Below are 24162 nucleotides of genomic sequence, written 5' to 3' on the forward strand. Positions count from 1 at the left end.
CTTTTTGGATATTTAGTATGACAAATCAGTCAGTGGGGTTTTAATCAAGGTCAATCTATTCAGCAGACCTCACCACAGAGCTGGCTGAGTTTAGCTCCAGTAAACTGGGGAACCAAGCTGGTGGGCTGTCTTGGACATCCCATGCTAGCACCACTATGCCACCGTTTTCATCTAAAATCTTTAATTTTGACAAACGTTTTAAGAAAAATGTGGTATTCTTTGTTCAATCGCAACCATAATTTCTATCTAAATAAACAGCTATATAGAGAGAACTAAAGTGAAACTTGGAATTTTCTGCGAGTATGAAAAAAAAAATACTCCCAAATTGCCACTGGCTGTCTTAACTAAAATCAAAGCCTAAAAGTATGTATGCAATTCTTCAGCGGTATGTATTGTCTTTCAGTTTATCTTTACATTTATTTAGATTCTAAATACATTTTCCAATAGTTTTTCATTTTAGAAAATTAGTTTCTAGCATTAATTTATTACCTTTGTGCTTCCCATTAACTATGTATGAATGCTGATTCCACATCTCAAAAGTGAAGACAATGTTAAAGTGGCTCAAAGCTACTTCTTTCCAATGACCAGCAAGGGCCAGCTTCATTGTGTGCAGAAAAGTCTGATTATATAGATGCCCATGGGAAAAACAACCATTCAGTTCCTGTGATCTATGACCTGAGTGAACACTCAGTGTCACTTCCATGTTTTTTTAAATAAAGTATAGCCCCTATTCGAGTTAAAATGCACAAGAAAGCAGGGGATGTTTCAGGGTGGGCCAAACTTGTCATTAATAAGTCACAATATGAGCCTATGGTATCAGTCAAAGCCAACCGCAGACTTTGAAACTGGGACCTCACTAATCATTGGGTGATGGGATTTTAGCCTAACCCCCAAGAACAAGGCTAATTTCTTCCCACACAGAAGAAGATACAGATAGAATAAAAGAAATTACTCTGACCAAATCAAGCCAGTGGTAATGACAATGGTGATTTTATTTATATAGCACACTTTGTTATATATAAACTCAATCTTCTTAACACAGATGACCAAATCATAAAAAGCTGTGTAGGTTCATTGCCTTAAGATAGCAAAATAAAAAAAATTCAACATGTGAAACACAGGAACTGAAAATTTTATTACATGTCTCTATATATTTCATCCCAAACACAAAAAAGTACAACTTGTTCAATTTAATCAGATCTCTGTGGGATAAAACGAAGTGTAAAAATAAATATATATAGCCACCTATTATCCTTCAATCTCTGTTTAGTTGGTTAAAAATATCTATTACATTAACTGCTAGCAAGATGGATAAAAAAAAAGATCAACCACTCAATGTTCTCCAAATTATTTTACTTCCCAGATGTTTTGGTTTTAGCATAACTTTAGCTTACTGCAGCTGACTAGCTTGATGCTATCAATGGCAGCCATTGATAGCATTCAAGCTAACCAGCAATAAAGGCAATCACTGTACAGTCATTGATTAAAGCCATTAAATAATGCAGGTTATTGTAATCAATACATAAACTATACTACTTAGCTTCCCTGTGTGATCTCTCACAGCAGTAGATACTATGTTTTATCCAGCTAGCTTCCACAAAACTGTAGATAGCTATTGAGAAAATGCCCAAGTCAAGAAAAAACTCAACTAAATGCACATCACTACAAAATTGCAAAGATATCATATTAGAGTTCCATCGTAGTCTGTTATACATATGGAAAATGCATCCCATTTTTGTAGTTGTTTTACAATTCAGTTTTTAGCACTTCAAATCAAGTTGTGTAAAATCAAAAAATAAGTGAAAGAAAGACATAAAAGTTTTATAGAGGATTATGTTTTTATAGGTTAAGAACTGGTTAACTTACAGCTTTCCTGAAGTGGAAGTAAATTCAGGTTCCCCAACTTTTGCTGATTATAAAATTCTCTGTATGAAAGTGAGATCAAACTGTCCCTGAACTTCTTGTATAAACCACTCCAAAAGATGAAGGGAACCGTAGATAATCACAGTATTGAACAAAGGCCAAAGTTATCTGGCGATGCTCTTCCTGTTCTTTCTCACAAAAAGCAGAAGATACTGGTTCTGCCAAGTTGACCTTGAATCCATCTTGCCTTAATGCAACAGTCCATCTCTTGGTATGTTCTTCACACTCACACACTAAAATACCTGTTCCACCTGAATGGACTACAGGTATCGGGTCTTGCTAATAGAACTTCATCAATCACATGAGACAAGGACAGCTGTCATCTGTGTGTGTGGGAAGATGCCATCCGGTAAACACGGCCCTTATTACCAAACAGAAACAGAAAAATTAGTCAGGAGGGATAAGAAGACAGCAATGGTCTGTAGTCACCACTTGCAGAACCATTCCCTTTTGGGGGATTGCCTTGTTGTTGCCTCTCGAGTGCACCTGTTGTCACTTTCACTTGCACCAAAGCAGATGAAACTGATTCACAGTGGGTTATGCTTCCTAACAGAACAGATTGATATCCCTTAAGTTTAAGTGATTTTGTGTTATACTGTGATAATTAAGGGTTCCTTTATATTTAAGCTGGGTGTCTTACGACAATACTGTCCGAAAAGTTGTGCTTTATGTTGCTGTCAGAATGACATAAAGTACACTTCAGTAACAACTCAAAGTTGAAGTGTTCCAAAATTGTGTTTACTGGTTATGTAGTGTTAGAGAAAGAATAGCATGAACTTTTTTTTAGCATTACCTGCAGTTACAAAGTAAATAGGAAGAAGAGCTATTATTACTCAAGGGTTATTAGCTCTAATACAATATTTGCAGTAAAAGCACACAAAGTAGATCAAATTTTACTGTTATAAATCTGTATCAGATAAATCGGATAGTTTTTACCACTAAACCTGTAAAAATCAGATATAAAAGCTGTTTATATAAAGTTTATTCTTTCTCCAACTACCAATGGTACTACTTCTGTAACAGTTCTAACAGTCAAGTGTTTGTCCCACTTTGCTGCTTTAATTACACTTGAAATTATATATTTTCAGATAAAAACATACACACACACACACACACACACAAACACACACCTCTTCTCATGTCTCAAAAAAAAAAGAAAAAAAAGATCATACTGCCTGGAAAAACTGAAATTTTAGAATTTATTTTATCAGACAAGGATAATTTTAAAAAGTATGAAATGTCTTTCCATGGTTATTTAGTATTTATGATTCTGATGTATTTTGCTACACTTCTGCTGCCTTTACTCGTGTTGGGGCTCCATAAGTGTAACAAGTGTATACAGTTTTCAGTAAAACCTTAACTATTCCATCCATATTGTAACTGTATGCATAATGATTTAGCCTGAAGTGTAAACAGATGGTGTCTATGCTGATGCTGTTAACAGTGATGCACATGATAATGAATCAAATTAACCTGTTAAACACTGAGCTACGAAACGAGCACCAGGCCAGACTGAATTACACAGTATTGTCTTTAATCACAACAGAGTGGGAAAGTCTACAGCCTACATGGCCAAGACTCCCTTATTTCAGGTCCCAAAACATATGCACTTATAGGTCTCACTAACACCCTCCAGTGTCCATGTTTGGAACTACAGTCCAGTTCCTGGAGCCTCTTCTCTCACCTTCACAGTGAAGCATCACACAGCAACACTGAGGAGGTTGAAGTCCTGACAAGAGAGTGGAGACATGGAAGAGTCCTTCTAGCTATTCTTTAGTTGATTTTTATTTTTTAATGATTCTAGCAAGCCCTTGATCCTTTCACTGGCCGGCTCCCTCCTCCTTTTCTTGCGACTTTTGATCCCTGCGACCTGCGAAGGCAGAAGGAGGGTAGCGAGTCCCCAAGGTGTGGGTGCACCTTCGCCTCCCGCACCACCACCTCTTGGTGTGCTGGTTTCACTCTGCTGGAGCAGCCAGGCGCTCTCCTGACACAAAGCCACGAATCGGTCGAGTTGGCTGGCGTTGACGTTCTTGCTGACGTTTAAAGAGGTTTCAAACGGGTTCTGGATGTGCAGCGGGGCCACCTCTGGTTTGTTCTGCTCCTTGCCCTGGAGGGAGAGGGAAGGGGACAAGGCAGGTTGAAAACACATTCGTGAGCAGCAGCAGCTGTAAGTGTAGACCTTCGTGTCCTGTGCGTCATGGTCCATCAATTTCGTTGGTCATGGACTCAGCCTTTTGCTGCTTTATCTGGGGCACACATAGCTGAGTAGAACACCTCTCTGCAGGGTAGCAGATGAAGAAGGGAAATGGACATGTCTTTTTTGACTTGGGGAAATGAGCAGAGTTTTTTGAATTTACCCAAAAAAAGAAGGAAAAAAATTAGCTTAGCCTGAAATAAAAAAAAAACATACATGGTCTGTATCTGTCCAAATGCCGTGGCCATCAAATAAAGTATCAAAATGTGGGTCAGAGGGAAGTCAAGAAGCTTCCGTGGTACTTTGCATGCTGTATCCTGCATAATGCCTGACAGTAAAGGCACAGGGGGATAAAGGATGGGCAGGAAGGATTAAAGATGGCAACATAAAGCAATCAGTCAGAAAAGGGGAGTGAAGCGGTGAATTGTAGCACAGTAAAGCAGATTTATGGTGGTTGCTCCACTGTTGAAAGCCGATAGGCAAGGGTCACAACCACAGTCTACCTGAAAGCTTCCTGTGCTGTAGGGAGGCTATGTCAAACTTCACATTAGTCTCATTTATTAAGCTGGGGTCTCTCTTTCCCACGGGTATCGATTCATTAAACTCTAAGCTCTAGCAAAATCCCTGCATCTCATATACTGTGCCATCAAAGCATGAAGAGCTACTTTATCAACAAAATTTCTACTGGGAAGAGTAATAGGGAGTAAGAGGCATATTATTCAGCACTGAACATTTTAAGCAGTAGGTTAATTAACTATCGCGTATAGACAGAGAGGAAAAATTAGCCCCAAAAACTCCCAACGATGAAACACTGTGACTTCCATCGAGGATGTTCCCTGGTTGCCAGTAGAAAGTATTACGCAGGCATAAACAGCCACATCAGGATAAATGTGGGTATAAAAAGAACAAATATGCATTTGTTTGCAGTTAATGTGACAGACCTCCTAATTGGGATCTAAAGCTCAAGGGCGCCAGGCTCCTGTGGGGCCGGCATCAATCACATGAGACGAGGACAGCTGTCATCTGTGTGTGTGGGAAGACGCCATCCAGCAAACACGGTCTTTATTACCAACAGATTTCCCTGCCGGAGCTCAGCTGGGTGCAAGAGTTGAAAGAAGACTGAACTTCTCTCTGTGTGCGTTTTAAGTTTTATTCCAGTTCCTTAGGTGTGAGGATTTGGACTAACACAGACACTGGACTGACTTTAAAACCATATTAATTTTTTGTCACATTAGCATGTAGATGTGGGAATCCCCCGACATCATATGATATGATATTGTCAAAATACTTCACACACACAATACAATATTATTGTATTGCAATAACTACAAATGATGCCCTTAGGGTGTTCTGATATCGTCGTGTTGGTGTTGTTCCCAGATATCATGAAAATGTTGTTCCAGGTTCAACATTGCAAGTGACCAATCACATTGTTCTGACGTCAGTCCATTTATGAAATTCCAATATTGCAAGGACAATATCAATTCTGCTTACTGTTTATCAAAGGGTTAGGGTCAGGGTCCGCTGATCGGCGGACAGAGTCGGTTTCTCGCAGCTTAAGTACAGTTTTTTGTTTTACGGCGGTTTCTCCCGAAGTCGCAAAAGTATGACGTCACAACATTCTGATTGGTCACTTGCAATGTTGATCCTGGAACAACATTTAGTATGATGATCTGGGAACAACACCAACAAGACGATATCAGATTGTGCAATGCCCTTAAAGCTAAACTTTGTCACTATCTATTTTATCCACTAAGATACTCTGCTTGGAGAATGCACTCCTACTGTGGTAATAACTACCTACTGACATGGTTTTTATGCTTTTGTGTTGAGAAAGAAGATAAAGAAGGACTCTGTAGCATAGTAGTAGAGATGAGGACTGCTGAAGAAGCATAGCCGTCTGTCTGATGGATGCATGCGTAGTGCATCAGTTGCTAAAACAAAACAAAAAAAACAAAAAACGGCAGATGCTACAGAATTTACATCACAATCAGAAACTGAGATAATCACGGAAACTGTAACACTGGAATAAATGACTGCGAGGATGCACAGCTCAATTAAACGATGTTAAAACTACCTGCATACAGTTATGCCAAATGTGTATGTATGTGTGTGCCCCACCATAACTCTGCAACGACTGTGCAGTACTGCAGAGGTCAGATCCACTAATAAATCCAAGCCCACACTGAAGGACCCCAGTTTAGCCTTTTTACGACATATGCAGCAATGCTGACAGTATATCAGAACACTCGGAGCCATCGCGGCTGTTTTTCAGCTTAACAGTCCAGCTCCGTTCAAACGTTCCTTTAGACAGGAGCCTCAGTGTGTTTAGAAAACTTGATTTGAAGTCTAAATGGCAGCTTTGAAGTAGAGGGCTATTTGCCTTGTCCGAAATGTTTTACAAGCATTTGTCAGTCTAAAAGTTTTGCTGTAGCTTTGACCGCTCTTTGCCGATTTTAGATTTTAAACTGGAGCTCCCACTTAATTCACATTTGCTCCCTTTTGAATGTGAGGAATTTTTGGGATATCTATTTATTTATTCATGCAGTTGGCATGGAGAGAAAAAAAAGCACAGGAAGCGATTGTTGGTCTCATTATTATTTCATTAGCAGAGAGAGAAATCCTTTGTACTGACTGATACAACATGAGTAGAACTTCCTAAGCAACTCAAAAATCAGCTTGTTTGCAGCATTTCCAAAATGATGCTTATGATACTTTTCTCTTTGTAGAATATGGGGGTTTTTTTTCCAGCTCTCAGAAGTGGACATATACATGGATCTGTTATGCCTGCTAATCACTGGCCATTGGGGCAGACAAAGATCCATCTTTGTCTGCCCCTCCCAGACAAGAGGTTTAAACATCAGGAGGCGGGGCTTGTTCTCCCAGATGACCATGTCATATCCACTCTCTATAAGACCACACAGATCACACAGCAGAAAATCTGTGGTGCCAGTTGAATCTCCCTTCAACTGGCACCAAACTATGACCTGAGGCAGTTCTGGATAATCATGCTCACCTTTCTGATATTTATGGACATCCGGCTGAATGGGAAGGTGGCGTAGAACTCGAAGAACTCACCCAGCAGTTGCTCTAAACCAAAGATAGAAAACTGGAATTAGCATAAAAGCCCGCTAACACAAATGTCACCGACATATCAAACTGTGGGGGGGCGGTCTCTTGTGCTCACCTAGCGTCTCTGTGTTGCTCTGAAGCTGGATCTTGTTGAAGTCGCTGACAAATGTGCAGTCGTTCCCCTCGATCACGGTCTTGTCCCCGGGGCCTTGTGGAGACGAGAGCAGGGATACAAGGTAAAACATCTGCCTTTACACGCCTGCGACGGCCATAAACAACACACAGATGGATGGAGTCACGCGCTCGTGGCCAGAAAACAAGAAAGCAAGGGGAGAGCAGGCGCACGTGATAAACAAAAAAAGAACAAAGACAGCATGTATCATGTCCTTCCTTGGCTGGTTTACATCTTTAACCGTGCCCTTGTCGAGTCTCCTTCACCACCATGAGGCTGGTGTGTGTGTGTGTGTGTGTGTGTGTGTGTGTGTGTGTGTGTGTGTGTGTGTGTGTGTGTGTGTGTGTTATACTGCTGTTTAAATAACTGCCTGGAAGCGCACATGTGTGTGTGTGTGTCTAGAGGAGGTGGGTCATTGACCTTCCCAGAGTGATGGGCCTTTTATTGTCCTGTAAGCACTCTGTGTGATAGAGTCTGCGCTAAATGGTGTGCCGAGGAGGAAGAGGAAGGAGAGGAGGGGAGGAGGTGAGGTTAGATTGCTTTTGGAAGGCAATTATCAGGCAGCCAAGGTGACAGAAAGAGGGGCAGAGGGAGGCGAGTGGACTTGCGGGCAGATTGGTGTGACGGCAGTTCTATTAGAAAAGGACACTGGGTTAAACATTCCTAACACATATATACATGGTAATAAGATGGATGGCTGGAAGGCTTTCCCAGGATGCTGAGTATTAAATAAAACAAGTGAACAGTCTCCAGGGCTGTAGATGAAGGATGTGTGTTGTACTCAGTGTTGCAGGGTCACACCTGACATTGAAATGCTGCTCTTGGCTACAGTTAAATTTGAAAGTCATGGACACAGCAAAGGTGCATTGAACACAATTATGCTGCATGGCAATGGCACCTATGCTCAGGCTGAGGACCCCACAAGGACAACGCCTCTCTTTATCTGAAGTGGGCACAGCAGGTGGACCAACACTTAACAAGTCATCAAGCTTGGTTTACCAGATCAACTTGATTGTGATATGGTTGTGCCCTGTCTGCTAAAGAATACATACATTAGCAGATAACTGGGCTTTGTCTATGACCTGGAAAACGCAAGTGTTTTAGCACGTCTTGCAAAGGCAGCTGCTGGTCCCTGCCAGGCCGAGGGGGCCTCTGCCATGGGAGAAGAGGCCCGGAAAGCAATGGGTCTGCATGCTGCAGAATCCAACACACACCTCAGTCACTGAAAGCAGCAGTAACAGGACACCATTAATTATCCCTCCACAAGTTCAAAAGGTCCAATCTAGACCACCGGGTGGCTTCACGAGTGTGAAAGCTGCAATAAAGATATTAGGACCCTCAGTGGTGAGTGGATGCCCGGATTACTACAAAGGCATAAAAACGTGTGGAAAGAAAAAATCGTTTGAATTGTTTGATGTCATTTAAAAGACACTGTTTAAACTGCAGTTGTTTCAACAACATCTCGTGTTGTTCATCACTTCTTTTGTAAATAGATGGTTCATTAGAGGTGAACAAATAGTCACTGGAGATGTTATGAGAGAAGGATCCGGAATTCCATGACAGCAAAAATGGTGCTAGAAGTGCAACGTCCGTGAATGAAGTCAGTGAATTTTTCAAGCTGTTTTAATCCAATTTAACTGGAGATTCCATGTATGTATTTCTATAAACAAATAAAGCTCAAAGTGTCCAGAGGTGCTTAAACATGGTTACAGACAGAAAAGACTTTCCCCTTGCTTTCCCAGAGAAAATCACCCCAACCAGCTGTAAATGAGAATTCTTGTTACTTCCAAAATGTGTTATTTTCTTCCTGAATTCAGCAAAATTTTACAATTTGGTGCTTTTCTTGCCTTTATTTGCCAGGAAACACAATATTCATGGAGTGGGGACTGCTGCTCTTACTTTGTTCACCTCCTCCCTGCTGTGTGAATTTTACTCTGACTCAGTTAATTGGAACCTTTTCACACGTGCACTGGGACTGTCCTCAAAGCAGGTATCTTACACTGAAAATCTAACTTCCTTAACACCAAAAGTTTTTGTTGAATCATTTATGACATTTTTCATTTCTAAGTAACTAATTGACCAAGGTATATTTGTGAGTGTGACTACAGCTGTACAGAGAAAACCCCCACCCCACACTGCTGCTAGTGTACTCGGTGGTTGCATTTATATTTTAGGGAACAGTTAGTAAGCAACGTGTGAAGAAAAAAAAAAGGCATTATTAATTTATGAACTTCTTGTTTTTTGCCTGACACTTAAATAAGAAAGATGTTTTCTAGTGAACGCGTGTTTGCTTAAGATTGGAAAGTACACTGTTTTTGAAGCATGAAGAACGAGACTGTTGTGTTGGGCTGTGAAATGCTACGCTTAGAGTGATTGTTAAGAATAGAAAAAAGCAAAACTCTTAATGTTATTAACTAAAACACTACTGAAACTTTGAACCTTATTAACAAATTCTCAGAGGTCCGCTGTGTGAGTGCTGGATGGTACCTGCGAGGTCCCGCAGGTGGTCCAGTGTGGGGATGATGGGAGGAGTCCTCTTCTGCAGGAAGAACAGCACCATGACAGTGAGGGAGAAGTTGGTGATCCAGGCCCCGGGGATGCTGCTGGTGACTCCGTGAGCTCGGGCCCAGCAGCGTACAGTGAACACCAGGCTGCGCACCCGAGGGTCCAGCTCTCCATACAGGTAGAGCAACTCTGTGCTCTTCATCGCCACCCTGTGGAGAACACAAAGGGTGACATCTGAGCATACGGTGCATCCAGATAGATGCAGTTTTCACAATCTGAGGTTCGGAGCGCTAGAGTAGGTTATCATCAAGGATGTGTCTGTGTATTTCTGCATTCATCCCTCCTTTGACCCAGATGAGTATCCCAGTTCCTGATGCTGGGAAACATCCCCACAATGATGCAGCCACCATCGTGCTTCACTGTAGGGGTGATTTTGACTACTTTTGTTTACTCCAGACATGACGCTCGGTATTCAGGCCAGAGAGTCAGAGATCTGAGAGTCCTTTAGCTGATTTCTGGCAAACTCCAGGCGGGCTGTTATGTACTTCTCACTGTCTGATTTTAGAGATTTCAAATGGAAATTTAGTAATATTTTGAAAATAAATGACACTATGTTCAATTATAAAATGCCTGCATTTTGCCTTAAATATAGAACTTGGAGATGTGTTAACAGCATTAACAGTTCAGAGAAATGGTGCAAGGGCCGACCATTACAGGTCAGAGAAACTAAATGTACCGCTGGAGAGCAGCATTCAGCTGACTCGGCTGCTGTTCGTCTGTTTTTCTTGAATGCACGCATTCACACCTCAGGCAGGAAGGTGCTATGCTTCAATGATGTGTGAGCACGATTTAAGAAAAGTCCCCCCTCTCACAGCCACCCACAGATGCTGGTTCAACTCCATTTCCTTAGAAACTGCAGAGTGGTTTTCTGTACGTTAGCAGGTGTGTGTGTGTGTGTGTGTGTGTGTGTGTGTGTGTGTGTGTGTGTGTGTGTGTGTGTGTGTGTACTTGTGTCACACACCAGCAGAGACCACAAGTCAATAACGTTGGAAGGAAAAGAAGTGAAACACAAACAAGCCCACACTTCGTGTTCAGTTTCACAGCGGAAAAATGCAAGACTGACCCATCGTAGCACTTCCTGCCAGAGTCTGGTTTCTGTCTGGGAGCTTTTATAACGCAAGCGTGGTCAAAAATGGTATTATGGGTAACGTAAAAAGAGCATTTACTGTGAAGCAAGAGAACTGTGACCAAGTCAAATCTGACATTTTACTCATTCCACTGACGTCAGAACATCTGCGCTGACTGAGTACCTGTTGTTGGCTGTGAGGTCACACTGAAAGCCAGACGGCTGGTGGGCGAAACGGACCAGAGGGCACCGTGCATTGAGAATTTTCTGTACCCCCACGCAGCCGGGCCCAAACTGGTCGACGCACTCCCCGATCACAGACAGGATGCTCTGAGTAACGGCTCGCTCTGAATTGGCCCGCTTCATCTGGTACTCCAGGGAGAGGCCTGACTTAGGCTGCACACACAGGGAGGAATATACAGAATAACAGATATGTTTACACTTTAATTTTTCAATTGTTTTGTCCTAAGAAACCATGAGGCATACAGTGGTTATTTTCATTTGATCCTATAGTATCTCCACACCTTTCTGTCTTATGACATGTAAATAAAGTATTCACCTAATACATGTTTCAGGGTGACTCTCTTCTATGTCAAGTTGATGTCTGTGGTCATTCTAGTTGAGCTGCCAGTTAACCGTTACATTACTGCAAGTGCATTCATAGCTTTCAAACAAACTAAAGACAGACACATGCACATCAGCTGTCTGAAAGTCAGACCAACACATCAGCATTTTTAGTTTGGCGATAGTGGGGATCTAGCAGGTGGCAAAAAGAAAGAAGCAACCACTTTTGCACCACTTTGTTTGGTTTTATGCAAAGGATTTCTGGGTAGTGCGTCGCTGTGGGGTGATATCAGGAGATAAATCAATATGTGAGGGCAATTTTTATATACATGTATAGGTGGTTTCAAACATATGTGCCATGAGCCAAACATACCCTGCAAAAGGGTTCAATGCAGGCCACTGGATGCATTTTTAAGTAAGACCTACACAACAAGAACCCCTGCTGCACAGAAGCATTCTTTTGGAATAAAAACAACCAGAAACAACCTGCGGCATATTTTTCAAATTCCTCCTACTTTTTATGAGCCATCTGTGATGTTTCATTATATGAATATACTTCAAAAAGTGCTTCATGGGAATTTTTTTATATGCCGCTATTTAATGGGTTTACTGGTCTAGCTCATTTGAGATCAACTTGGACAGCATGTTGCCCATTAACTTAAATAAGTTTGATAACTCTGTCACATGTTTTATTGCTCCCTCAGTGCCACTGGATAATAAAATGAAATTGGTTCATGTGTGATTGTGGTGGCAAATCCGCAATTGCTGGCAGAGGTACTTAAAAAAAGTCTAAAAATACTAACCTAATTTCCTATAACGGTGAAGGTAGACAAGTGCAAATGCCTGCAGCCAAGCATTCAAAGCAATGGAAAGTGAACAAGAGAGGTGAAGAGCAGAGTACAGGCAGGGTGAGTGGGTGGAAATGAGTGTCAGGGGCGACTTATGACAGTAAGAAAGCAAGACTGAAAGGGAAGGTTTATGAGCGGGTCGTGAAACCATCTATGATGTGTGGCTTGAAGACAGTAGCACTGACAATAAACACAGAAGGCAGAGCTTACAGGTGGTGGAGATGGTGATGCTAAGATTTTCAATATATTAGAAATGAGTACATCAGAGAGACAGCTATGATTAAGCATTTTAGAGACAAAGTCAACAGAAAAAGAGAAAGACCACAGACAGGATTCATGGATGACAGAGGAGGACGTTAAGGTCACATAGAAGCGGATGATCTGCTGTGTCGACCCCCAAAGGGAGCCGAAAGAAGCAAAAGAAGAACGTGGTTCTTTCATATGCCTTTTTTTGGTGTCAGAGACAACAAAACAAACCAAAGGAGTAGTTAGTTTAGATGCAGATAAAATGCTTAAAAGGAAAGCTACCTCACAACTCACAAGGAAATCACTGCAAACTGTTTGCCAATAAATCTAATATTTTCTAAAGAAACCTAGAAAGCCTCATTACCAGTTTCACATTGCGTCCAGTGATGCTGTCCAGATCCAGCAACATATCCAGGTCACAGCCAAGCTTTCCAAAGCCATTCACTGATGAGCCAAAGGGTTTGATGGTGCATTCTGGAAAATAAGCGGTAGCAATATCCTTGAGCAGGGAACAGACGAGGAAACGCAGCCTGCTGTTCTCCTCTGTGAGTTGATAGGCTTCAGTCAAGGAGCTTATCTGCTTGTCTATCTGAGGGAAACCAGGAAATGGGAAACATCCAAATCAATCAACTTCAAACAAGACTTAAAATGTAAGTATAACTTTTGATGTGATAAGTCAACATACACTCTCTTCTCTGGAAAGTCTCTTTATTAGCTCATTGATGGGAATAGTGGTCTGAGGTTGGCACTGCCGGCCTGACAGTTGGTTTGATGAGTCCACTGAGCCGAGGTTTCTGAGTGACAACAGTCTGGATTTGAAAGGCACTGCGGATTCGTGGCTGCCACCAGGAATTGCCACCCCTTCAAGTAAAGACGTAACACTTTCCTGGTTGGCAAACTCCACTACAGCATACACTCCCTGGAGAATTACAAAATATCATAATTGTAACATAATTCCAACAGGGTGGTGAGGTAGCAGTACTTGCTTATCAGAAGAGGTTGGTCTTTTACTCACATAGCTTTCATAAAAGAAGTATTTATTGATTTCTCCATGTTTTGATAAATACTTGAGGAACTTTTTCTCATTGGTACTGGACTGACAGCTGATGAGAACGGACCTCTCTGCTTGTTCTTGTCTCTCCATGTGGAGAGTGTGCAGAGACTTCCTTCCATTCTTTTCATCTGACAACAGAGAAGAAGCCATCCAACAAGTCAAGTTTTTTTCTCTGAGAGTAAGACATTTAAAACTGTGTAATAAGCACACCGTTGTTAACAGACAGACAGGCCTAACATTAGTTTCAACTTGGGTGACTGATATCAGCTTACTGGGAAATAATATGACATTTACCGGTGACAGCAGGCAATAATTCTGTGGTGTGTCACGTCAGTTTTGCACTGATAAACGTTCAAAGACTGGGATGCACCAAATTGATAATAAAATGCAAAAAGTGTGATGTATCGTCGGTTAAGTTCTAGTTTTCATTGTTCAATTGTCCCAGAACATGTCAACAAACCTCATTTAAAAAACTGTCAGTTTTACAGTGGGGCTTTCTATGTAAATATACACGTCCCGCAAATGACAGGTACAAGCTCAAAACGTTCTATATAATAACATTTTAGCCCAAAAAGAGTTATCGCGTTGTTATCGTTAACAGTCACACTGCCGAATTTTACGTATGACCCAGTGATTTCTTACAGGTCACACAGTGTGTAAAACGCACAGCGCACTCAGAGTTACGGCCTTCACCAACAAAAATATAACGTTTCTCAGGGGAGTTTGGAATGGTGCTCACTCGACATCACACGGCGGTGTATTGGGGCTAGCCTAAAGGCCAGCTTCTCTTCTAGGCTTAATTACTAACCACTTTCGTCACTTCGAGTGGCCTCAGCTCGGGCAATAACGACGTCTGTTCCTATACTTCTGTGAAGAAACGCGTCGGTTTTCTGTAGGCACTTCGCGAGGCTGGCCCTTCCTCTCATATGTAACCTGCACACAGCAAAGGAGGACGCCATTGTTTTTCGGAATGAAGCGTAAATGCGCATGCGGCTGGTCCTGTCTACGGCAACCTAGAGATACCAGAAAAGACACTTTCTAGTGTTTAAAAAACTATCATCCGATTTCTTTGGGCTGACTCTGTAACGTCTTTTAAAGGTATCAAATTTGAAATTGAATTGAAATTTGTTTTTATTTTATTTACTACGAATGAGCTTCAGTGTTGGTGATATATTATGCATCCTACATTAAACGAGGCACGTCTCCCGATAGGAAAGCACCCAACAGTCCTGAAAGCTTTTCGTTTTTTTTTATTTTTTATTTTTTTGTTGTGTTTTTTCATTTGAGGAAACAAGAAAAGGGAAAACGAAACCTACAAAGACAGCGAGAGAGAGCTGCTGGCAGCTGACACTAAAGAGGTACTCCACCTCCACAGACACGCCACACTTCCTGTGTTTACTTCGTTCTAAACACAATCCACGAAGCTTCATACATCAGACAGTCTGCGGGGCGCCACAATGAAGACACGACGGTGCGCTTAAGCTTCCGACTCAATTTCATAAGGCAGGTAACGCGTGGTTTCTGTCACTCAAAGAAGTAACTCCTGTTATTCAGCGAAACTCTATTTTTCTTTTCTTTAGCAGCTGAATATTTGGCAGATAGCTAGTTATAGCTCTACAGCTACTGTTTTTTGTTTGTTTGTTTGTTTTATTTTTCTAGGCACCTATTCTAAATTTGCATGTTTGGATCGTAATACGGTTTATTTTTTATGTATTTATTTCAAATGTTGCATGGGGTTTGCATTAATGCACATGTGTATGATTTTCATCGAATAATGTGAGCTGAACTCTTTATCGCAGCATCATAATGCTAATAATAGTTATAATAATGGGCAGTTGTTGTTTTATAAATGTATAATAAGGTTCAAGCTTTCCTGGGGGGGCTTCCCAGCTTTACTGCGAAACTCCCTTCTTTTGCTTGGAAAACAGCCCTGTGAAGCCCCTCCCAGTTGTGTGTTCAGCCAGCTGTATCAAAGCTTCACTTCTTAAGTGTAGTTTCACTGCACGTCCTGCTCCCCACGTGAACCTTCCCTGTCATGAACGATCCGCTTGCTTATACAATTCAAGTCAGCACGGAAACAGTCCCCACACTGACCTCCTGATGTTTGATTTTAGATGGAGCTGGACAAACGGAGCATTAACATGGATTACAAATATGATTCGGGAATAGAACTGCTCTTGACTCACATGAATTTAGAGGACATTATTAACGCTGCAGAGACTCTATATCGGCTCGAGGAAGAGGAGGAAGACGAAATCTTGTCGTTAGAAGACGAAGAAGGACTTTCCCAGGAGGAGATGGATGAGAATGAGGAGGCAGGGGAGGTGGTGGTTTTGGGGAGTGAGCAGAAGGACTACGCTAATGGAGTTCGATATGGGACTGTGACAGAGGTCCTGTCCTTTGTCAACCTCCTGTCCAGCATGCAGACGGCAGCCTTGCCAAACCTGCCAGAGGAAATGGGAGTCCTCCTAAATAAGGTGAGAATCTTGTTGTTTTTTCTTTTTTTAATCTTCAATATAACCTGAATGTTTAGTTGATGTGGTCAGCCTAGAAAAACTTGCATAATTTTCTTTTTTTTCCTTCCTAAAAACAAATAGAAGGACATGGCTGTGAAAAAAGGCCGCTACCAGATTAACATGGACGTTCTCCTGTTTCCATGGAAATTGACCTACAAGAATCATGGGTCTGGCCTCGTGCCTAAGGGCTCATTTGGGAAAGTCCACTTGGCTCAGGACACCACCACCAGGAAGAGAATGGCCTGCAAACTGGTGAGTCTTCCTGATCGGTGACTAGAAATCCCGCCTGTGTTTGACTTCTCGACAGCTCTTGACCTGCGTGCCAAATATTTAACCTGCCAAATACTGCTTGTTCACAGTCCAATTACTCCTCTGTTTGTACAAAGATTGTTGGTGCCAGCGTGACATTTGCTATGTTTACTGGGTGAAAGAGGAACAGGGTTGCTGAATGAAGAACTATTTGTTCTTGTAACAAACTTACAACATGGGCTGGGATTAATGTAAGACTGGAATTTCAACAATAACTTCCCACAGCTCCTCTGGATGTTTGTGACAGGGTCAGATTCATTAAAGACACATGTAAAAACCACACATGCTGCTTCTATCTGGGCAGACCTATGCTTGAGAAAGAGGAGGGAGGGAGGCAGCGTGCTTACGCTGTTGTATGGAAAATATTGACAAATGAGGAAGGAGTACTTTCCTCTCTAGTCAGGTGTTATTGTCAGAATACTATGTTGACACAGTGTTGTTTTTTTCACGCTGCTGTGAAGGATTTACTGGAAATAGTTTGCAATAAGGGCTTGGAGTTAGGATGTCCTTATTTGCTTAAAACAATGCCATCATCAGATAATAATTACTGAGAAATTATTCCTTTAAAGAAACAACTTTAAAATTATCACTGACAAACTAATAACAATAGATTTCTTAAAGCACAAAAAACAGGATAACAGTATGTTACTATGTCAGCTAATCTGTTAAATACAGAAAGAGTCAGTGTCCTTGTGAAGTATGTATTAAATGTATATTTTATTTGCAGAACTAACTGAGCTGAACTACCCGATTAGGCTGTCAGGGTAAAAAAACAATAATTATAATAAAAATGAACCATTAATTGTAGTTCCTTAAATCGCCACTTGAGGCAGGGTCCAAAACTTCAGCATTTTATATGTATGTAGCACATTTTGCTCTCACACTGTGTGGTGGTTAGCACTGTGGATTCCTGGGTTCAAATCCACCGGCCGGCTGGGGCCTTTCTGTGTGGAGTTGGGATGGGCTCCAGATAAACCACAATACAGAAGTGGAAGAAAATATATGGACAGATCTAAGTATGCATTTTACCGAGCTAGCTAGCTCTACCAATAACTGATAAATCCTCTGTGCACTGTCAAATAAAGCCACCCTTGCCAATAAAAATGCAAAATGTGAAAAGTCAGTTTCTTGTCACTGTAAGCAAACACGGATCCATTTGGCCAGCAGTCCCCAGGATGTCTCATTTAGCTCATTGGCTTCATATTTAACAGTCAAATGCAATGGTGTCACCGAGCCTTTTAACTCACTCCAAGAAATAAGATGAACATGTTTCCCAAAACGGTGGGCTATTTGTGATCATGTGTCTTATCTCCCTCGCTAGATCCCCATGGAGAACTTCAAAGCCGCTGATGTAGAGTTTCAGGCCCGCTTTCACCATGAGAACATCGCCGAGCTGTACGGCGTTCTGCTCTGGAACCAGAGCATCCACCTGTTCATGGAGGCCGGCGAAGGCGGCTCTGTGCTGGAGAAACTGGACAGCTGCGGACCGATGAGAGAGTTCGAAATCATCTGGGTGACCAAGCAAGTCCTGCGGGGCTTGGAGTACCTGCACTCACACAACGTCATTCACCATGACATCAAACGTAAGCATAAAAGATGTGTGTCACTTACTCTTGATGGATGTGCTCCATGGTATTGAACAAGTACATAGGTTACAGGAAATTATGCAATTACAGTTTGTATCTTCTATGCGTCAAATTCAAGCCACAGACGGATATTGCTCTTGTAAATAACTCAATTCGCTGAAAAGAATGAATCAGTGAACAGCCACAAACCAAGCAGATCATAGGAATCTGATAGATTGACTAATGCTTTTTCAGTAATTCTTCAAAGGTAGCCTGGTCACAGTGACTGGTAGCTATCATGACAGATCACACAAATACGCCCTAGTTACTGCAGGTGGAGCTCAGCTGAGGAACCACAGCAGTGCTGCTGGGATCAAAGCATTCTGCAGAGCTGTCTGTCAGCCTCACTGCTTAAAGGCTCGCTGGCTGTCTGGAAATTCCAGCCTGCTTCTCATGCTCAGTCAGGGTTACAATTATGGTCCAGAGAGGCAAGTGACTTATTAAAATGACCATTCTGGCCCTCTGACAAGCTGCGGTTCTTAGCATTTCCTGCCTGCAGTCAAAATATGTAATTAAACCTTGGTGACATTTTAGGGACAAGGATGAGTCTCTTCGTGGCAATTTCCTTCGTCAAAGCCTGTGACCTACTTATCGTTTTCATGCTTAAGATCAATACAGACTCAGTGGACCTGAAACTGAAATCTTATCAGTTCAAGCACCAACTTGAATCACACCTCCTTCCTTTTCATCTCTCCACAGCCAGCAACATTGTCCTGATGTCAGACAAAGCAGTCCTAGTGGACTTTGGGCTGACAGTGCAGATGACAGATGATGTATACATTCCCAGAGATCTGAGAGGAACAGAGGTAAGGAAATAAGCCGCTCCTCCTTAAAAGATGTAAGTGTAGCCCTGTAATGAATGCGGGCCTTCTGTTTTGAGTAATTGCTCTCCGATCAATGCTTGCTTTTCTTTTGCTGATCTGGAGCGTGTGTTGACACGTGACTCACACTAGACTTCCCTAGGGATTTTAGCAAATTAGTCCCACGACTTGTCAGCACTTGTGTGCTTTTCCAAAATGATTACAGAGTCAGTGACTGGCAAGCATTAATTTAGAGCAGTCAGTGCACTCATTGGCCTCACAGCCACTATTAATAGCTTGCTGATGCTCAGGGCTTTCAGCTCTTTAAGTTGTTTTTTTTTTTTTAGGATGAAGATTTTGCACACACCTTCTCACCCACTGGTCCTTGCTTTCCCATGCTTGTGTGACAGTCTATATAGTTCTGTGTACATGCACCCCCGGGCCTCTCAAGTGCTTGTGGAAAGTCCCAGGGCAGACACCCAGGAGTAATAATAAGAGAGGCACAGCCTGTGCGTATTTACAGGCACAGCCTGTAAATATGCTGGGCTGCTCAGAGTTACATGAACATGGGAGTGCAAGCTGGAATTTCCAGCAGAAAGACACAAAGAGATGAACTCTGGTGTGTTTACCTTTCACCCTCCAAAGGCCAACACACTTCTGCACTTCCCTTACCTTTTTTCATGCGTAGCGTGGGTCTGCAGGTTGCTTGTTTGGTTGCAGGCAGAAAACCCCTTTTACACTAACAACAGGTCACTTCCTGTTTGTTGTGTCTCGCTGACACGGAGAATTTGACTGTCGCACTGAATAAAAAGGGAACTTGTTTCTCTCGCTCTCTCTCTGCCATTCTGATCTGCAGCCATGTTAAAAGTCACCCACTAAACATCCCCTGTCTTTCTTTCAGATGTATATGAGTCCAGAGTTGGTTCTGTGTCGAGGACACAGCACCAAGACAGACATCTACAGCCTGGGCACCACCATCATTCACATGCAGACCGGTAGTCCTCCCTGGGTCAGGAGATACCCACGCACTGCATATCCATCCTACCTGTACATTGTAAGTACTGCACATGAAAATCACATCATAGGGAAATGAACGCAACCAGAATGGTTGGTGCAGATATTTGTGGTCCTCACAGGATGAATTTGTGATATTGGGAGGAAAAGGGCATGTTTGAATTTGCGCACCAGAGACGTCTGATGACCCTAAAGTTGGATGCTGATGTTTGCCTTATTTGGAAACGTCGGTATCTCTTAAGTTTCAGTGCTCTGATTTATGACCAAGTACTTTCCCATCAGCATGAGCTGACCTTTATGCTTAATGCTAGATTGCATGATAGTAAATCAGTTTGTAGATAAACTGTGAAAGGTTTCCCATGAAATAGTTATTACACAGCAAATTAGTACATCACTTAATTTTGTTTTTGTTTGTTTTCATTTCTTGATTTTTCTTTTTTCCTAAAATTGCTCTTAAAAAAACAACAACAACCCCACTGTATGCTACCTGCACCTCAGTGGCTGGTGCACACTGAATAGCACTGAGTATGTTGGGCCAACACAGACCTAAAAGGAAAGAGACAATTAGGAAAAACAAGTCCTTTAGTGTTAATGTTGCTCTTTCCTAGCTGCAGGTATAAATCCTCCTTGGTTACCAATTACCATTGGAGACATATGCCTCTGTTACATGCCTCAGCAGAGACAGTCCTGTGTTGTTAGTATCCTGCGAGTCAAATAGTGACACACTTACCGCACACAACATGCTCACGCCCTTCGCAGTCAAGATTGCCAGGCGATAAAGAGGATGTTTGCAGTGGGTGACCTGTGGCTTATTTAGTCATTCACCACTCTAAAAGCGTTCCATTACATGGGCTCTTTCCATTTTAGCTAGTCCCATTTCTGTTTTTAAAATGATTATCAGCTTCTTTGCTCTGGCCGTTTACTCACTTCCACTTGAAACTGCCGTCATGGAGAAGTAGCATTACAGGGCCAAGTCACTTGTACGGGCTGAGCTTTGCAGCTGCTCCTTGTTCCTGTTTATTGTAACCATACTGCTTTTACAAACCACTGCTCACATGGCCACTGAAAAAAAAGGGCAGCTTCGGTTCTGCATAGCTGTTTTTTTCTTGAGTTATTTGGAAGTGCTAGCTTTGTTTTTCTCTTCTTTAATGACAGTCTATCTGTCTCCAAACAGATCCACAAGCAGGCCCCTCCTTTGGAGGACATTGCGGAGGACTGCAGCCCAGTTATGCGGTCCTTCCTGGAGCGAGCCCTAGAGAGGAACCCTGCGCTGCGGAGCTCGGCATCTGAGCTACTAAAGGATGACGCCATCAACCCTCCTAGAGAGGATCAGCCGCGTTGCTGGAGTCTTGACTCGGCCCTGGAAGAGGCCACCCACACCTTGCTACGGCAGCAGAGTCAGCACCACGACACCACGCAGGGTAAAGCCTTTAGTGCCGAGCTCAGTTTGTTCTCTGTTATTAATAATAAGCTGGCTACTTAACGTTAACATTTACCTCGTCTTCTCTGCAGAATCCTCTCTGTACTCTGAAGGTTCTGGACACATCAGGAGGAAGGGCTCGCTGTACATTGACCTAGGGGCCTTGTCGGGTTACTCTAAACTGGTGACGGGACCGCCTTCCTCAGAGTATGGCTAACAAATGACCAGACAACACCATTTATAAGACTGAACTGTTCTTAAAGCCACATAAATGGCTGAGACTCGTGGACAGCTATAGCCAACATGACTCGTAATGATGTAAAACAGCAAGTGTGACTTGGAATGAATGGGTCCAGTTCGGCCTGAAATAGAAAACGCTGCAGGACAGTGTTTGGATGCATTGTGAATAAATAAGCATTATACTCTACATATAATTTCCCACACTTCTTTTGTGGGATGTTTGTACTTTATTTCAGTTTGGGTTCATGGTGATAAATGCACGCTGTTTTCTTTTCTCCTAAAACCTTCTGAAAAAAGTTATTGTATCATTTGAGTTACTTAAAGTGTAAGCTGTGTCTTAAAGTATGTGTGTAAACATGTATGATGTGTAGTTCTTTTCGAACGTCCTCCTGTTAATTCCCGTGGAATATTCTTGGCAACACTGTGCTTTGCAAAATGAAGCTTCTGTGGAATGAATGCGATGAGTGATTTTGTTTTATGTTCTGTACATCCACTGAGATGAAGCATGCGCTGCTTTATACTGAAAGGGAAAAAAAGCAAGTGATTTATTTCTGTTTTCTTTTGTAATAAGTGTAAAAGTTACCCAGAGTTTTTAAAGTGTCATTCTGCAATAAATGCAATAAACTCAAAAATCCTATGGTCTGTGTGTATGTCACTGCAGCCTTAGCTTTAGCAGCTATTCGTTTTTGAAATTGCTTGGGGAGATTCCTGGAAAGGAAACTGAAAACTTGAGTATATCACTATGTTTCAAAAACATGCAATAAATTATACAGTTAAACATTCAACAATATGTGCAATACTAGTCCAGCCTTTTCAGTCTGGACCAAAATTGAGGTCAGGACTCTGTGCAGGCCAGCCAAGTTCTTCCACACCAACCCTTCTCATACATGTCTTTATGGAGCATGTTGGAACAGGAAGCAGCCATCCCCAAACTGTTCCCACAAAGTTGGGAAATTCTCCAAAATGTCTCAGTATGCTGAAGTATTAATAGTTCCTTTCACTGGAAGTAAGGGACTGAGCCCAACTCCTTAAAAACAACCCAACACCATTATTCCCCTCCACCAAACTCTACACTTGGTGTTCTCCTGGCAATTGCCAAATCCAGGCCAAACCCAGGTTGGATTGCCAGATGAAGAAGTACGATGAAGTATGAAGAAGTACGATTCATCACTCCAGAGAACACATCTCCGCTGTTCGAGTGGCAGCGTGCTTTACACCAATGTATTGCTTTGCATTGCTTGGTGATATAAGGCTTGGATGCAGCTTCACTTCTCTTTTGAGTTCCCAACTCTCAGAGAAAGCCCATATTTCATGCCTCGCTAAAACAAAAACATTATGCACCGTCAATGAACATGAAGCAGCAACTGAAATTTGTCAAATCAAAGATTTATTTAATTTAATAATTCATCATAAAGGAAAATGTGATCAGTACAAATCAAATTTATATCAAGTAAACCAGACCAGATTCCACTGAATTTGATATTTTACATTGTAATTATGAAACAAAATTTACATGTAATTAAATAAGATAAACTCAGCATTTTGGGCACTTTGCGAGTGTGTGTTTCTGCTGAAAGCAACAATAATTTACTTCTGTTTTCTTTAGTATTAAGTGTAGAAATTACCAAGAGTTTTCAAAATGTCATTCTGCAATAAATGCAATGAACTCAAAAATCCCAAATTGTCTGTGTATATGTCACTGCAGCCATAACTCGTTAGCTGCTATTCATTTTTGAACTCACTAAGGGAGATTCCTGGAAAGGTGAATGAAATTCAAAACTTGAGTATGTCAGTATGTTTCACATTCAGTCAGCTGACTGCCTCTACTTTCTTTTTCTTACAACCGTTAACCGTCACCACTCCCACGTCTGCAGGAGCTCCTGGTGCTGGGCTGACAGTTTTTTTTAGAATGAGCAACAGACGGGAGGCATTACTGAGAATCGGTTTATTAAAATCATGACTGTTAGCGCTAACATTTGATACCTGAATGTTACCTGTATGTTACATCTGTACTAATGGAAAAATGCAAATAATGTGCAGAAAAAACACAAGCATTCCATCAGAGATGCAACAAATGATACAATGAAACATTTAACATCCAATGACATATAGCCTTAGATCACTGTAATTAGTTCAGATATCAAGGTGGTCTACTGAAATCATGAATGTAATTCTGTTGCAACTTTTCTATTTGGCTTTTTGGGGTAAGACAACCCATTTACCAGTGAAACCTAGATTCTGATTATACAACAGAGTTTAAATGGGCTCTAACAAACACTTCCCTCTTTTCTGCCATAGATTCTTCATGACGTTAGCAAAGTTTCGAATAATGACATCAGCATAAGAACACATAACCCACGTGCAGAGAAGGGTAGTAACTGATTACATTTACGTAGCTACATTTACTTGTAACGTTTTAGAAAAAAATAACTTTTAGGAGTAATTTTACTACACTGTGCTTTTAACTGTTACTTGAGTAATATTCTTACTTGAGAAAAAATTCTGACGACTCTACTCAGTGTGAGTAATTCCAG

The 24162-nt window shown here is 41.7% G+C and overlaps 2 protein-coding genes across 3 annotated transcripts; one reads left to right on the top strand and one right to left on the bottom strand.

The window, feature by feature from the left end:
* Positions 1 to 1008: 1008 nt before the first annotated feature.
* mtpap (mitochondrial poly(A) polymerase) lies at positions 1009 to 14693 on the bottom strand. The gene is made up of 9 exons (XM_086307318.1): positions 14513 to 14693; positions 13666 to 13832; positions 13336 to 13569; positions 13015 to 13239; positions 11177 to 11388; positions 9849 to 10075; positions 7305 to 7397; positions 7134 to 7207; positions 1009 to 4030 (listed from the first exon to the last, which is right to left on the bottom strand). Exons 1-9 carry the CDS (start codon positions 14691 to 14693, stop codon positions 3686 to 3688), a joined length of 1758 nt encoding a protein of 585 aa, XP_086163444.1. The 3' UTR covers positions 1009 to 3685.
* Positions 14694 to 14696: 3 nt separating this feature from the next.
* On the top strand, positions 14697 to 22263 carry map3k8 (mitogen-activated protein kinase kinase kinase 8). 2 transcript variants are annotated; one of them, XM_086307320.1, is made up of 8 exons: positions 14697 to 15211; positions 15819 to 16181; positions 16302 to 16472; positions 17851 to 18112; positions 18854 to 18960; positions 19856 to 20008; positions 21143 to 21389; positions 21481 to 22263. In XM_086307320.1, the coding sequence occupies exons 2-8, from the start codon at positions 15819 to 15821 to the stop codon at positions 21603 to 21605; spliced, it is 1428 nt and encodes a 475-aa protein (XP_086163446.1). In that variant the 5' UTR covers positions 14697 to 15211; the 3' UTR covers positions 21606 to 22263. The 2 variants fall into 2 exon arrangements, with proteins under 2 accessions (XP_086163446.1, XP_086163445.1); XM_086307319.1 differs by having other exon boundaries at positions 14700 to 15207.
* The last annotated feature ends 1899 nt before the right edge of the window (positions 22264 to 24162 follow it).

The sequence above is a fragment of the Aulonocara sp. 'chitande type north' Nkhata Bay genome, linkage group LG9, assembly GCF_057382095.1.
Source record: "Aulonocara sp. 'chitande type north' Nkhata Bay isolate Kocher_YH1m ecotype deep benthic linkage group LG9, A_spYH_male_GT1.1, whole genome shotgun sequence".
In the NCBI taxonomy this organism is placed as follows: domain Eukaryota; kingdom Metazoa; phylum Chordata; class Actinopteri; order Cichliformes; family Cichlidae; genus Aulonocara; species Aulonocara sp. 'chitande type north' Nkhata Bay.